Source organism: Podarcis vaucheri, assembly GCF_965113315.1.
Source record: "Podarcis vaucheri genome assembly, chromosome: 10".
Lineage (NCBI taxonomy): Eukaryota > Metazoa > Chordata > Lepidosauria > Squamata > Lacertidae > Podarcis > Podarcis vaucheri.
In genome coordinates this window covers 47,179,379-47,194,114 of record NC_138748.1, presented here as the reverse complement: position 1 = coordinate 47,194,114, position 14,736 = coordinate 47,179,379, and the positions used below count along the sequence as shown (strand labels likewise).

Below are 14,736 nucleotides of genomic sequence, written 5' to 3'. Positions count from 1 at the left end.
CCGAACGCTGGGGAGTCGGAATTTTCACGCAGCCTCGGGTTTGATTGGCTAAAAAGTGCCAGTCGAAAGCAGGAATCTGCGTCAGCGCTGTGGCCTCGTTCCTCGCATCGGGGAGCCAAGGTCAGAGTACACAGGATGTGCCTAGGGAGGTGGTAGGAAAGGCGGGTTCCCAGCTTGTTCATTTCAGGGTTAATAAAAATAATATTTTTTTTATTTACACCCCGCCCATCCGACTCTCCTAACAGCGCGCCGTAATCTTGGCTTAAATCAGTTAAGCTGCAATGTTTGTTTATTGTCAGACGCGCTATCTTTCTGTTTGTTTGTTTGTTTGTTTGCTTACTTATTTGCTTACTATACCGCCCTTCATCAGAGGATCGCTTTGATTGTTAGAATAGAATAAAGCAGGGAGGGCAGAAGGCTGATTGGAATCTATTTGTAGATCTTGGGGGTGGTTTGCAGTAGATTGGCAAAAGGTTTCAGATTCTCAGTGGGAAAGTAAAACTTCCTATACAACCCAGTACTGTGCTGCTGCTCTCTGGCAGTGCACGCTGACGCTAGGACGGAGGACTTTTTTCCTACCACCATTGCATTACTGCATAAAGTATCCTCAGATCTAAAGGCGAGCTACAGTGTTTCTACATTAATTTTTATGGCTTTTCAGGGCTTTTTCAGAGAAAAGGGTTATCCATGAAGTTCAAAGTTTTAGGTCGATTTGTGAAAACTACGTAGCGACACCTGCGCTGTGCTCCCTACACTCGTGTTTCACTGTGTAGCCATTTTTGCTACACAAAGTTTGCCCATAGAAAACAATTAAAAACTGCATTTAAAAAAACACATGGCGACGTCTTTGCTTGTTTGATTCCTTGTTTATTTGGAGGTGTGAAGAAGGTTCAAAACAAGTTATATGGGGGGCGGGGTGGGCACATGTGGAGGACTCCCTGGTCCTAAATGGGATAACTGTGCCCCTGTGTGGCCAGGTGCGCAGCTTGGGAGTCATTTTGGACTTGCAGCTGCCCATGCAGGCGCAGGTCAGTTGTGTGTCCAGGGCAGCTGTCTACCAGCTCCATCTGGTATGCAGGCTGAGACCCTACCTGCCCGCGGACTGTCTCGCCAGAGTGGTGCATGCTCTGGTTATCTCCTGCTTGGACTACTGCAATGTACTCTACATGGGGCTACCGTTGAAGGTGACCCGGAAACTACAACTAATCCAGAATGCAGCAGCGAGACTGATGACTGGGAGTGGCTGCCAAGACCATATGACACCAGTCCTGAAAGACCTACATTGGCTCCCAATACGTTTCCGAGCACAATTCAAAACCCTAAACGGCCTCAGCCCAGTATACCCAAAGGTGCGTCTCCATCCCCATTGTTCTGCCCGGACGCTGAGGTCCAATGCCAAGCTTTATGAATCACCCTCCCCATTCCATAGCTGAGCAAAGACAGACACTACTTTTGTTGGTGGGGTTGGAAAACACTTTTTTCCTTTTAAAGTTCATCACAATAATACAACCGTACAAAACTTATATGCAATATACTACACCATTACAACAGCTGATCCATTTGATCATGACATATATCTTAAAATAAGTTAATAAAAATACTGTTCTGAAAAAATGAACATATAAAAAAGAAACTGTGATTTTCCCAGTCTGCCACAGGACCACTAAGTTCTGTGCAAATAATCTGAATGTGACCTAGGCACTGACAGCAGAGTAATGGGTTGCTGAGCTACTCAGGTATTCTAACCTGGCAAACAGCAAGGGCATCGTCTCTGTGGAGCAGTAGCAAAGCCCATCCTCTCTGAAGAATGTCTTGCAAAATCACTGATTTTGGTAAACTCTGGCTTTGGCTGGTGAAGCAATACTTTTGCAATCTCCAGCCCTAACCCCTGACACATTTGTATTACCGTATTTTTCGCTCTATAACACGCACCCGACCATAACACGCACGTAGTTTTTAAAGGAGGAAAATCCGTGGGCATGCCACCCATAGGCATTGCCCCCAAAACACGCACAGACATTTCCCCTTACTTTCTAGGAGGAAAAAAGTGAGTGTTATGGTGCAAAAAATACGGTAATTTGAGCCTTGGCCATGATGAATCTGTGTTCTGGGTTGAGATAGCTGTACTGATTACACTTAGGAAACAGTAGCAAAACCTGGAAGAAGAAGAAGATTGAGGGCGGTATTCAACTAAGCCTTAGACCCATTACAACAGACCCACTGAAATGAATAAACATGACAGTGAAATAGACTACCTTGGAAGGCTCTTGTCCATTGAAAAAGAGGCTGGATGGCCATCTGTCAGGGATTCTTCAGCTGTGAGTCCTGCACTACAGTAGGTTGGACTAGATGACTTTGGGGGCCCCTTCCAACTCTACAATGATTTTAAGTCAATTAATTTCAATGAGTCTATTCTGAGACAAGCTTAGTTGACTACCAATCTGAGTACCTTGTTAAGGATGATGAATGAAACGCTGAGAGGAATGGCGGTAGCTTGATAGTGGCACACTCTCAAGCGAGAAAGTCCTGCAGGTTTCTGGCGTGGCCTCAGGTTGAACTGAACAAAGGTGACCCCTCTCTTGGTACTGCATCTGTCTTTTACCCCAAGACACACAGAGAAAAGGGTGACAGAAAATGACCCCTTTCTAAAGCATTTTTTAAAAAGAAAACCACCTGTTAAAGGCAACACATATACTGTCAATAGGTTCTTTGGAGTAATTACAGGAATATAAGCAGAGAGGGAGAGAATAAGGCTGTATATACTGAGTCTGCACTATCTTTTAGATAAGGAATTCAAATCTCCCAGTATGACAGATGTATGATCATCACATGCACCAACTTAGCCAGAGGCCCCTAAGTGCAAAAGACCTAGAAAAGTATTAGACATAGTTTTTAGTGCTACATGTGCCAATGGGAGCTTGTTCCCCTTCTCCTCTAATGCAGCCTGGTGAAGCATTTTGCCAGTGTTTACTTTCAGTTTTGCAGAATCCTGGCTCGTTATGAATGAACTAGATACCCTGGTTTAGAACAATTTATTTTCAGTTTCAAAACAAGCCAACTTCAAAACACAGGCCAAGAAGCCAGCTTATTTATCCAGAGTTTGTTTTAAACCAGGATCTCCGGTTTTAAAGAGTCACTGAAGAGACAGAATAAAAAAAAAGTGATGCCTTTGGGCTCAGAGATTGTCTGCATGCAAAACATGTGCAGCCGCTGTGTCGCGGGTCCTTCCCTTCCATCTGGCCTAAACCTGTAAGTTCATCCTGCAGAGTTCTAAATTTGCAGCAGCGTTTTGGTTAGGCATGGAAGCCCTTTTCATTTCAATTCTCCAGACCAAATGGTAGGCAAGAAATGAGGTTTAAGTATTTATAAATAAAGCAAGAGGACTAAAGTGTATCCCTTGCAAAGAGCATCAGTTGCTGGAAAGGTGTCTCCCTAGGAAGCACAAGTGCCGTGATTGTGGCAGGAAGAAGGCTATTCTGTCCATCTGCTAAAGAGCAAGGGAATATAGATAAGAGACGGACTCTTTCCAGTTTGGTCTGCTGGAAGTGTGTAGGGGTGCAATAAAGTGCAGATAGTTTTCCTACCTACTCTTGCATTTTTTTTAAAAAAATTGGATATTACAAATACAATCAATCACAATAGAAAATAAAAATTCATCACAACTGAATTAAGGGAGCTTTCTAACTGGGTGTAGTGCAAACAGGAGAGAGATTTTGTTAAGAGTGCAGGAATTCTCCTTCCTTTCAAGGGCAAGCTGGCACACAAGAATGCCAGTTCTGCAGAACAAGCTGAGGACTGTGGCAGCAGTGCATTTTCTCAAACATGGAACAAAGGGATCCAGGTCTAGCTGCTCATCCTTAGCAGAGTCTTGAGACATCCCCCTTCTCTCCTGGATACAATAATATTTCCCTGCATTACACATTAGCAGCATTCCTTTAGCCAATACTACCGAACTGATTGTAAAGTCATGCACATACAGAATCTGCAAGGATATGCAAGGACAAAACAACACATAGCATCCATAACCAACGACTTCTGCTGTGGACCACCACAAAACAGGCAGTCAGGAATAACATTTCGTGGCAAGTCATCTGTGCCATCCCTTTTTCTCCCTTGCGACAAGCTAGAGACTGGCCCCTACAGCAGAAACGCAACACCATCAGCAGGCTACAACAGTGAACAGGAGCGACAGGTTGCCTCAGCATTACCCAGTTTCAGCCCTCACTTATCCTGTAAAGGACTCTGCTCTTCATAAATAACAACAGATCTACACAAGTCTTTGGCAAGTCATGGTCCCCCATAAAGGAATGGGCAGGAATCCAAGTCAAGTATACGCAGTGGAAGCTGGAGCCCCAGGAGAGGTCTATGTCATGGTACCGTGACCACAATCCTTGTGGTTTCTGATGCAGTCTAAGGAAGGCTAAAGTTCATCCTTGGTGCTTATGAGATGCTGCAGCTGGTGGTTTGGTATCATGTGATCTTCCAACAGAGGGTCATGTGACTGTGTACTGCCAGTTTCCCGCTCATCTGGGGAGTCCACAGCAGTGTAGTCTTCAAGCAGTCCTGCTTCTACTCCATGACGACTAAGCCTCTCATTACCCATGAGCCCTTGCATTCTCATGTATCCCTGCTGGCAGAAGGGAGGCAATTTCTGATGCGTGAGGGTGAACAGGAAGCAGGATTCTAAACAAAAGGGGGAAATGTTCCACATTAACATCCTATTGAGTGTTACCATCCTTATGAACTTTTAAATTAAAAAATTCCAGCCTGAACCTACAAATCAAAGAGGTTGGTAATATGAATATTTTCCACCAACACTGATTAAATTTCTCTACAGTGGTACCTCAGGTTACATACGCTTCAGGTTACAGACTCCGCTAACCCAGAAATAGTGCTCCAGGTTAAGAACTTTGCTTCAGGATGAGAACAGAAATCGTGCTCCGGCGGCGCGGCGGCAGCAGGAGGCCCCATTAGCTAAAGTGGTGCTTCAGGTTAAGAACAGTTTCAGGTTAAGAATGGACCTCCGGAACGAATTAAGTACTTAATCTGAGGTACCACTGTATTTAGCTTACAAGTTGGGGCAGGGGGAGTTTGGTGGTTACTTGTATGTAACTCACTTCCTAAGCAGAAAACACTAGAGGCTAAATGGCTTAGGGGAAGGAGCTGTAGCTCAGTGGTAAGAGAAGACACAAGATTCAAACCCTGATATTTCCTTAGTTGTTAACTGGCTCCCCTCCACCATCTTTTTTTTTTTTGCCTCACCCCAATACACAGTAGTTTCCAGTCAACCAGTCCGCAGGTTACCTGCATAGAATCTGCGCAGGTCCGTTTCCAAGCAATTCTCCAAGAACCGTCTCAGCGGGAGGATGTGGGCATTTGGAGCGGTCCAGTCTGTCAGAAAGTCCTCCACAATGTGATGGATGGCGTCTGGGCGGGGCAAGGGCCAGTCTGGTGGGCAGAGCCTCATTTCACGCTCTGTTGGGAGAGTCGTTGGGAGCGCCAAACTTAAAAGTACATTCAGGATAAAGAATCGAGGGCAAGTAGGCAGGACAGGAGGAATGGAGAAAGTTAACAAAAGAGGAAGGCAGCAATGGAGGCATCACTTCAAAAAGCAGCAGGAAAGAACTGAAGGAGATGGGGCCGGGTGGGGTGGGAAGACATGGTGGCCCAGATGTTTCCCAAGCCTGACTCAAGGTTTCTAACATTCCCCCCAAAATGGTTAGAGAGGCACAACAATGAAAAGCAGGAATGCTTGCAGGAAGAACTGAAAACCCACTTTGCTTACCGGTAGGGAGGCGTTTGTAGTAATAAATGACAGGATGCAGGAAATTGGACTGCCAAGCATGGCGGGCTTCACCCACAGCACGGTTGTAATAGAAGACGTCCTTGTCAGCTCCAGAAAAATTCTTCCCATACTCCATCACAATGACAAAAAGCCCATTCTGAACTTTTTTCCCCGTGCGCCATTCCAGGTCTTGCAGGACCCCAACCGGATACTCCTCCAGGTACTCAAATTCTGTGGCATTCCTAGGCACAACCAGAACAAATAGTCTTGGGCTCACTTAGCAGAACATGCAGGTGCTGGTGGGCTCAGAGGACTAGATAAGACTGCACTCTCCCACCCAGGAATAATGGCTTCACAGCTTGCTGGGGGTCCTAGACCTTGCTTTACTTTTAGCAATGGCTACTAGCCAATGACTGCTATGCTCCACCTCCATGGTCAAAGGCTTAAGGCTTCTGGATCCCAGGTGATGGAAAGCACAGGAGAGGAGAGTGCTTCTGTGCTTGAATCTTCCTTATGGTTTTCCCACAAGAATCTGGTTGGCCACTGGGGGAATAGGATGCTGGTCCAGACTGACCACTGGTCTGATCCAGGATGTTCTGCTTGTGTTCTTATTTTAGGATTGTCTAGAAGGCTGGTACTCTGTATCATTCATGCCTTAGTGACCATGTGAGGCTGCCCATGCGAAAGGGTTGTAGCTCAGTGGCAGAGCACATGAAATCTCAAGGTAAGGCTGGCAGTCAGGGCAGGCAGTACTGAGTAGACAAGACAGTCTGACTCAAGGCCACAGTATAAGATTGCTTAAAAAATTGCAGCTGCTACCATCCTATTTGTGTTGGGTAGGAGTTGGCAGAGTCATATTACACCTGCTCTGAAACACCTACTGGGCCCAATTCCAGGTGCTGACTTAGTCCTATGCTGTCTGGGTCCCTGGTACCGCAAGGACCTGCCTATTCCAAATGAACTATCCTGAAATGCAGGGATGGGAAACTCCTGGTTCTCCAGATGTTGCTGGATCACAGCTCCCATCTTCCACTGACTATGCTGGCTGGGCTTGATGGGAGCTAGAATTCAAGAACCTCTGGAAGGCATCAAATTGGCTACTTCTGGGTTAACAACAGCCAAGGCAGCCCTGCTTCAGGTCCCATCCATCACACCCAGAGGTCAGACTGGCCCCCACAAGAAGGATGGGCCTTCTTGACTGCTGTCCCAGAGCTTTAGAACACTATTTCATGGGATGTGTGTTTGGCTCCCTCCCTCCTGGATTCCCGAAATGTCTTGAGACTGCAAAGCAAGGAATGGAAGAGGGGATGGAATTGTGCTGCTAGGATATATTTCTAGGGGCCACAGGAAGGAAACAAAGGGAGCGCTACTCACTCACTCTTTTAGCAGAATGACATCCGCTAGCACACTGAACATCTGATAGAGCCCAGATGCCTCATTCACTCGCTTGACAATGGCATTCGTTAGCTGCATAATGGGGTAGAGGGAGGATGGCCAGGGGACTCCATGGTGACGGACTTCTAATAAGCGATGAACTACGCGAGCTGCAAGAGGTGGGTAGGGAAAGAGAGAAAGAGAGAGAGAGAGATTACTTTAAAATGTACTTACAAGCTAAGGAGAAAGGAGGACATAAAATACTGGTTACTCTTCATTCACTATTGTAAATGATAACATAATCTTAACTGGAACCAGGGGTAGGGAGTCTGCCCCCCTGATGATGTTGGACCACAACTCCCATCCTCACTGACCATAGGCCAACATTTGGAGGACCAAAAGTTTCTCAGCTGATATAAAGAGGTAAAGGCCTCTCATCTTGTAATGATCTTCACGCAATGTCCTCTACTGCTCCAGAGGCAGGTGAGAACTGTTAACAGTGGAACGCGGACTGCTTTGGTAGGTGGCGGGCTCTCATGTGATGGAGGTCTGTAAGCAGAAGTCACTTCTCAGGGATGCTGCAGTTGTAAGATTCCTGCACTGTGCAGGGGGTTGAATTAAAGGACTTCCAAGGTCCCTTCCAACTCTAAAATTCATATATACAGTGGTACCTCGGGTTACATACGCTTCAGGTTACATACACTTCAGGTTAGAGACTCCACTAACCCAGAAATAGTACCTCGGGTTAAGAACTTTGCTTCAGGATGAGAACAGAAATCATGCAATGGCAGCGCAAAGGCAGCAGGAGGCCCCATTAGCTAAAGTGGTGCTTCAGGTTAAGAACAGACCTCCGGAATGAATTAAGTACTTAACCGAGGTACCAGTGTGTGTGTGTGTGTGTGTGTGTGTGTGTGTGTGTGTGTAATTATTAAATTTCCACAAACTCCACATAAAGTTGCAATATATAATGAATTTTCCCAGCCCTAAAATTCTATGGTCCTATGTTATTTCCCTTTATTTATAGTAGCATTTCTGTTGTTAGTACACTCTAGAAACAACAACAGTCTGCATCTGTTGTTTTTAAGGCGTTCTCATTGTTTTATTGCTTGTGTGTTTGCTGCCCTGGCCTCCTTTGGGAGGAAGGGTGGAAAGTTAATTTTCATAATAAAGACAATAACAAGTGTTGCGTTGTTCAATTCAGTTACCAAAACTAATAATGAAAAAGAAGAGAAGCACCCCATACCAGAGCAGCTTCAATGCTGGGCTGGCTGGCTGACGTTGGCTTTCTCCACAACCCACTCATGTCTCCAAGCTCACCTGTGTATCGGAACCCGTGAATGAAGCCTCCAGCAGATTTCCTGAAGTCAACTGAGTGGCTTGCGGTTCCCAGAACAAAAAGGCCCCGAGTGGCTTTGGCTTCGTAGCTGGGCTTGATCAGAGGATACTTCTTCTTACTGCCTTTGCCTTGTATCAGCCCCACAGACCTGTGTGAGGCGGGGGAAGGGCAAATGGAGACAGTCTGAGATAGAGTAAGGTTATGGGTGTGCCTGAAAGGATCTCAGCCAAAGTCCAAACCAGAACTTTTCAGCTATGCCCCCTGCCCAGCCCCCACGCCCCCTGGTCTCATGCATCCTCCCTGTCAGTTTGGGCCCAGGCGTATCTCACTTGTTGAATATGGAGAAGTCAAATTTCCAGCCAAGGCAGCCAATGGCGCGGTCGTAAGGTGCTCGAGTGGCAAAGTTGTCCAGCTCGTCCTGAGGGAGGAGGATGGACTCTGCTTCGCTGCTGTTGCTGTTCTCCAGGTAGAAGCGGAGGGTGATGCGCAGCTTTCCTTTCTTATCCTTGACGAGAACCAAGTCTTCCAAGTCACCTTCCAGAAGCCCATCCAGGGACTTCAGCTGATACGTGTCCAGGAGGCCGTTGTTAATGGCTCTAAGGAAGGGAGCGTTTATTGGTTACATAAATTTAAAAATGGCTCCACGTTCAGAGAATTTCCAAGTGGAGTACAGATAAAGGGAGCTGGGAATCCAAGAGTCGTAGGGTCACAAGACAGGTGGGATTTAGAGCTCTGCATGCCAACTGTGGAAATATCATTGCCAGCCGGCGTAGAGAACCTGGTATAAGGCACGCCTTCTATGTAGTCATGTTCTCTATTAGTTTTAATAATGTTGGGGAGGAGGAAGTCCAAAATTTGTTTGACAGCATTTATTGTGTGTTCTTTTGAGAACACAATGGAAAAGCACTTAAGAGAACAGTGACTTGTAAAAGACCAAGGATAAACGCACAATCGATTTTACTCTTGTTTTTAACCTTTTTTTTGGGGGGGGGTAGTCACTTTTAGTTCACACTTCAGAAAGTAGCCCATCCGGACTACAACTCCCATCAACCTCAGCTAGCACTGTGCTGACTAGGGCTGAAGGGAACTGTAGTCCAGAACAGCTGGAGAGCACCAGATTAGGAAAGGCTGGCTGGCTGGCTTTGGGAGAGTCCTGGGAGCCAACATTAAGGGGCCTAGCATGCTGGGCATTGCCCACGCCTCTCTTAAATGATGTTAAATGATGCTTTCCCCACAGCTTTTAGGGCACCCCTGGATGTTCAGTAGTCACTTCTCATTGACAAAAGGTTCTTACCTCAAATCTCCAACATAGTGAGTGGCCCAGGAAAGGCGAACACGAGAGCGGCCCACCATGTGCACGAAATTGGTGACGCCCAAAATGTTCTCCGCTGTCTCAAAGGCAGAGTTTCCTCGGCCCAAGATCAGTACAGATTGGCCAACGAAGTCTTCTGGATCGATGGACACAGACTCATAGCCTTCGACGTATTCTGAACCGGGGAAGTTCACTTTGTTAGGAACCCACGTTCCTGTAGCTACCAATAGGACACTGAAACATATAATAAGGATTTCGATCAGGCTTGCTGAAGGGCATAGCCAATCCAGAAGATCTGTTCCAATTTCCGAAATTATCACAGGCTTGACAGCAGGGCTGGGGAAGCTGTGGCCCTCCATATGTCATTGGAGTCCAATCCCATCATTGCTGACACTGGCCATGTCATCTGGGGCTGATGGGAGTTGGAGTCCAAGAAGATCTGGAGGGCTGTAGGTTCTATAAGAAATTACACTTTCACAATCAGGCCCAATCGGAGCTATGCCATGTGAACATTTTCCTCCTCTAAGTAGGTTTTCTTCATGACTCACCTGCATTTATAAAATTGAGCATTCTGGTCAGTTAGGATGAAGAAATGGCCATTCCATGCCTTAATGTCCTTTTCCAGCATCACACGGGTGATGGACGTGTTGTAATGCACCTGGAGGTCCAGCATGGAAGCAAAGTCCCCCAGGTAACGCACCATGGCATCAGCGTCTGGGAAAAAGTCCTTGGAGTAGTGTCGAAAGAGCAGCCGGCGGTTGTGGCTGAGTAGCGAGTTCCAGTCATGGCGAAGGTTGAACTCACTGTTGGATTTGCCAGTGTAACGCTTGTTGACGCTAATAAGCTTCCGGTGGCGTGGATACAGGGCAAAGAAGCCCCCGGGCGCATGGCTGCGTTCAAAGACCACATAGTCTCGGCCTGCATGTTGGAGGAAATATGCCATCTGCAAGCCCGCGGGGCCAGCCCCAATGACACAGTAGTCATGGTACAGGGCATCAGTAGCCCTGCAGGAGGCCAAACTGAAGGCAAAGATTAACAGAAGTTCTTGCACACACTTCGAAGGAGATGGCATCATACTAGTGGCCAACAGGGTGGAATCTGTTCAAGGCAATTCTAAGAGCTGAAAAGACTCAAGTTAAAATAAGTTCAATGAGAATTCCTAAGGGTGCTTAATTATTTGGAACTAGGATGATATACATCATAGGCTCAGCTTTGTGTCTTGTCTCCTCTCCCAAGGTGCTGCAGTCCAGACCACAAAGTGGGATATGCAAGTAGCAGTCACATCAGTATCTTCTGCTGAGGAACCATATTCCAGCCACAGACAAGAGCTGCAAGGGTGAGAAGATAGGCAAGTGTCCTATTTGAAAATCATTTCTGCTCCACGCCACTGCAAATCATATTGCCCTGAAAGCTCACACTTCTAAAGAAAAGTTTCACCCTTCTAGACCTGTTTTGTCAGGTCTTTGCTCAACAAATAGTTTTGTGCTGCGTGTGATTGAGCGTGTGTTAGATATGCTATTGTTTGACTCCAACCACCATTAGCTCCATCCTAAATGGCCAATGCTCAGCGATGATAGGAGTTGTAACTGTGGCAACACTTAGAGGGACACAGGTTTCCCACCCCTCTTCTATGGGGATGTATCCAGACAGGAGGGGATGGTGACAAAGCCTGAGAACCACCCACAAAAGGCCACTACATGTGTTACAAAATGAGCATGCATACTCTTGATATACCTCACATATGGTATCTTTTGTGACACATGAATGCTACGCATATGGCGTATAGAGGCCTGCTAACTGGGCCCCTATGGAATGTATTGTTACCATATCAATCAGCTTTATTCCCTATCTGCATCCACTGTCATGTACAGCAACCATTCCATCAGGCTGCAAGAGAGGGAGAGAGATGGGACCGCAGGGCCTCTTCCTGGACTAGGCTGAAAGACAAGCAGTTTTTGGCTCCTCCCCACATTTTTCCATTTCTGCTGTTCGCTACAAAATCTAACTACCGGTGAGTGCATTCCTCTTTTTAAGTGCTGCCCTTTGCCACCATGTCCTTAGTTCCCATGACAATGAGTTCTTTCTTTCTTTCATTTTGGTACTGCCAAATGTAGAGATAGAATGGTATGTTCTCTTGTCACCATGTGTATTTTACAAGCCCATAACTTCACTTGTTTTGGGATAATGCTGCATGTGACCCTGGATAAAATGACCATTTACTAAGTTATTGCAGTATATGGTTCGTCAACCAATTATCTGTGGGAATAATTTTCAGCAGGATGATACACAGAGTGGCGAGATGAAAACGATGTGTGTTCCTGCTACTTTTAATGAGTTGTGTGGTCCAAACATGGGGAACTGTTTTCCCTCCAGATGTTGCTGAACTACATGTTGTTGGCCAAGTTTTTGTTGTTGTTATGTGGTTGGCCAAGTTTGAGGAGGCTGATGGGAGTTGCAGTTCAGCAACATCTGGTGGGCCAAAGGTTCCCCCACCCAGACATAGATGTTGAAATTTGAGCTTACGAAATTGTTCATATGGGCACAAAAACTTGCTTTACATAACAGACAAGAGAACTCTTCCTGATTCCATACGGGCTCAATTCCATCTACTCTAAGCAGCAGTAACTGCTGGATGGCATTGAACCAGAGATCTTCCATCCTACCAATGAGTGCTTCGTAAATATGCATATTTGTCATATAAATACCATTCTGAGTCTCGGAGGCTAACTTTTACGAAGTGTGCGTACGTACGAATGACAATGCTTGAACGGGAAGCAAAAAAGAGCCATTTTCAATGGAACTTATGTTCAGCTTTTGCATTCACGTTGCAAATGCAGGAATGTTCATGCAACACCCTGGAACAGATATGGAGGAAGAAGGAAGGCAACAACATAATCCTTCTGCTGAAGAAGCGAACACATCACCCCTGGGAAACAGGAACAATCCTTATCCTGCTTGTGGAGCTCACTGCACTGCCTATTTCCCCTCAGGGAGAAGAGAGGTTAGCCAAGGAGGATTGGCTATAAGCCTAAATGCTAGGCCAATGGTTAAGGGACCTGCACATGTTACTGGGTTCCTGCTCCCATCAGTCCTAGTCAGCACAGTCCATGGTCAGGGGCCTAAACCTGGTGGAACTTATCGTTTAGCAGCGACATGAACCAACCTCATGGAAATGGGGCTGAAGCTTTTCCTCCCCCAGTAACCTGACGCGCCTCCTAGAGGACGCCGAAGGGCATAGCACCCAGTGACCATTTCCCTCCGCCCAATGGGATGCGGGGCGAGGCTTAGCGGCGTGCCTGGTGCGTGACGTGCTGACGTACCTGGAGCGTCCGGCCGAAGGGAGGAGGCGATCAGGTAGGTCTCAGTCTCGTGCGGCTGCCCCGCAGCGGCGCGCGGCGGACCCTCGTCATAAGAGTGCGTGCTGCTCTAGTCCTCCGAGTAAGGGCTGGGCCTTAAAAGATCGCAGCGAGACGCTGTGCCAGATTGGCGACCCGCCTTGTTCTCTGCTCCTCTTTACCCAGTCAAACCCGCTCGCTCGTGGCGCCCAATCCGGGCAGATTTGCCACGTGACTCGGGCGCCTCTCGAAGCGCGCGACAAAGCTTTCCGCGCCGCCTTGATTGAGGCGCCGCTAGAGCGGTTTCCGGGTCACGTGCTGCGAGGGCGAAGCCGAATGGCGTCGCTTTTAAAGGGGCAGACGCCAACATACCAAATGCGCTCCCCTCCCGCCACAAAAAAACCCCAAAACGACGGAAGAAGCCCGTGGCACCCAAGATACGAACATATGTTTCTTTTAGCCCTTTATATTAAGCTCACGGTGCTGTCGTGGCACCCTAAAAGACTGACACATGTATTCTGCTGCAAGAGACAATACATCATCTCCTCTGGAGTGTTATACACTTCCTACTTAAAGTAGGGGCCTTTCTTTCAGGTAAGTGTCTAGGATTCCAGCCTTTGGTATTTGGTCAATCACATACTTTATAATTTAGTTCCTGGCAGTATCCTTTTAGAATCTAGAACTGACTTGTTTCTAGTGTTTAGGTGCTTTAGATTTTACATCGATCCTCTCTCCTAGTATGCGAGGGTAGTGGTCAGAATTGACCTCAAAATTGTATTGCCAAACCATGGATTTATGAAAAAAGAAAACAATGTAAGCCATGGGGCCAAAAAGCCATGAATTAAAATAGGTACAGATGCAGAAAGCCTGTTTGTGGCCGTTTCTTCGATGCAAAACTCCATGTCATGTCATTCACTTGATACAGCCGACTCTGGTCCACAGCTACTCTCTCTCTGGCAATAAAATCCTATGCTGCTTCTTTCCATCCCCATAGCCTCACTATGGCATTGCCACTGTTTTCATGTCCCAACTTCTTCACCATACCAACTCTTACGAGCCCATTCCCCAACCTCAGAGCTGAGAGAGAGCAATTCAGTGTCGGAAACATTCAAGCACCCAATCTGTATTTCGTATAGGTGACCGAGGCTGAATCTTATTCTCAGTTTAATCTCTAATATGGAGATAAAAACGTTAATGTGAAAGTCCAAGGATGCAATTAAACCCCAGAAACCTGAGCAATTGGCTGCTGCCATTTTCATTCCTACTTTCCAAAGTAGGAAGTTCAGGCCATTCTGTTGTGAGTTGTTGCTCTCAGTGCGATTTTGTGCAGGTTTAGCATGGCTTACTACAAAGCAAGCATGCACAGCGTTGCAGTCTTTGGGTCACTAGGCAGTAAACAAAAAACTTCCCTTGCTGCTAAAGCAGCAAATGCTGCACCCACCAGTGGTGCATTGCTTCAGTGCTGTGAATTGCTAAAAAGGCAGAGTAATTACATTTGATTGGCAGGTGAAATGACTGGCTGTTTATTACTTGGGAAGCGTTTTGGGGATTCAAGATGCTAATCAGCTAGGATCTGCTGCAGCAGGTAGCTAAC

The 14,736-nt window shown here is 46.6% G+C and overlaps 1 protein-coding gene across 3 annotated transcripts; it reads right to left on the bottom strand.

The window, feature by feature from the left end:
* Positions 1 to 3,887: 3,887 nt before the first annotated feature.
* Positions 3,888 to 13,732, bottom strand: FOXRED2 (FAD dependent oxidoreductase domain containing 2). 3 transcript variants are annotated; one of them, XM_082240245.1, is made up of 9 exons: positions 13,128 to 13,732; positions 10,356 to 11,135; positions 9,790 to 10,041; positions 8,825 to 9,091; positions 8,477 to 8,643; positions 7,164 to 7,329; positions 5,786 to 6,027; positions 5,305 to 5,475; positions 3,888 to 4,683 (listed from the first exon to the last, which is right to left on the bottom strand). In XM_082240245.1, the coding sequence occupies exons 2-9, from the start codon at positions 10,880 to 10,882 to the stop codon at positions 4,421 to 4,423; spliced, it is 2,055 nt and encodes a 684-aa protein (XP_082096371.1). In that variant the 5' UTR covers positions 10,883 to 11,135; positions 13,128 to 13,732; the 3' UTR covers positions 3,888 to 4,420. The 3 variants fall into 3 exon arrangements, with proteins under 3 accessions (XP_082096371.1, XP_082096373.1, XP_082096372.1); XM_082240247.1 differs by lacking the exon at positions 13,128 to 13,732 and adding an exon at positions 12,971 to 13,052; XM_082240246.1 differs by lacking the exon at positions 13,128 to 13,732 and adding an exon at positions 11,632 to 12,112.
* Positions 13,733 to 14,736: the final 1,004 nt, after the last annotated feature.

Bases quoted from the DNA above. Each gene is read 5' to 3' on its own strand.
- FOXRED2 (XM_082240245.1), bottom strand. From the start codon at position 10,882: ATGATGCCATCTCCTTCGAAGTGTGTGCAAGAACTTCTGTTAATCTTT. The intron at 8,644-8,824 runs GTGAGATACGCC...CGCCTCACACAG, and splicing joins GACTTCTCCATATTCAACAA to GTCTGTGGGGCTGATACAAG. The intron at 7,330-8,476 runs GTGAGCTTGGAG...CACCTCTTGCAG, and splicing joins TCACGGGTTCCGATACACAG to CTCGCGTAGTTCATCGCTTA.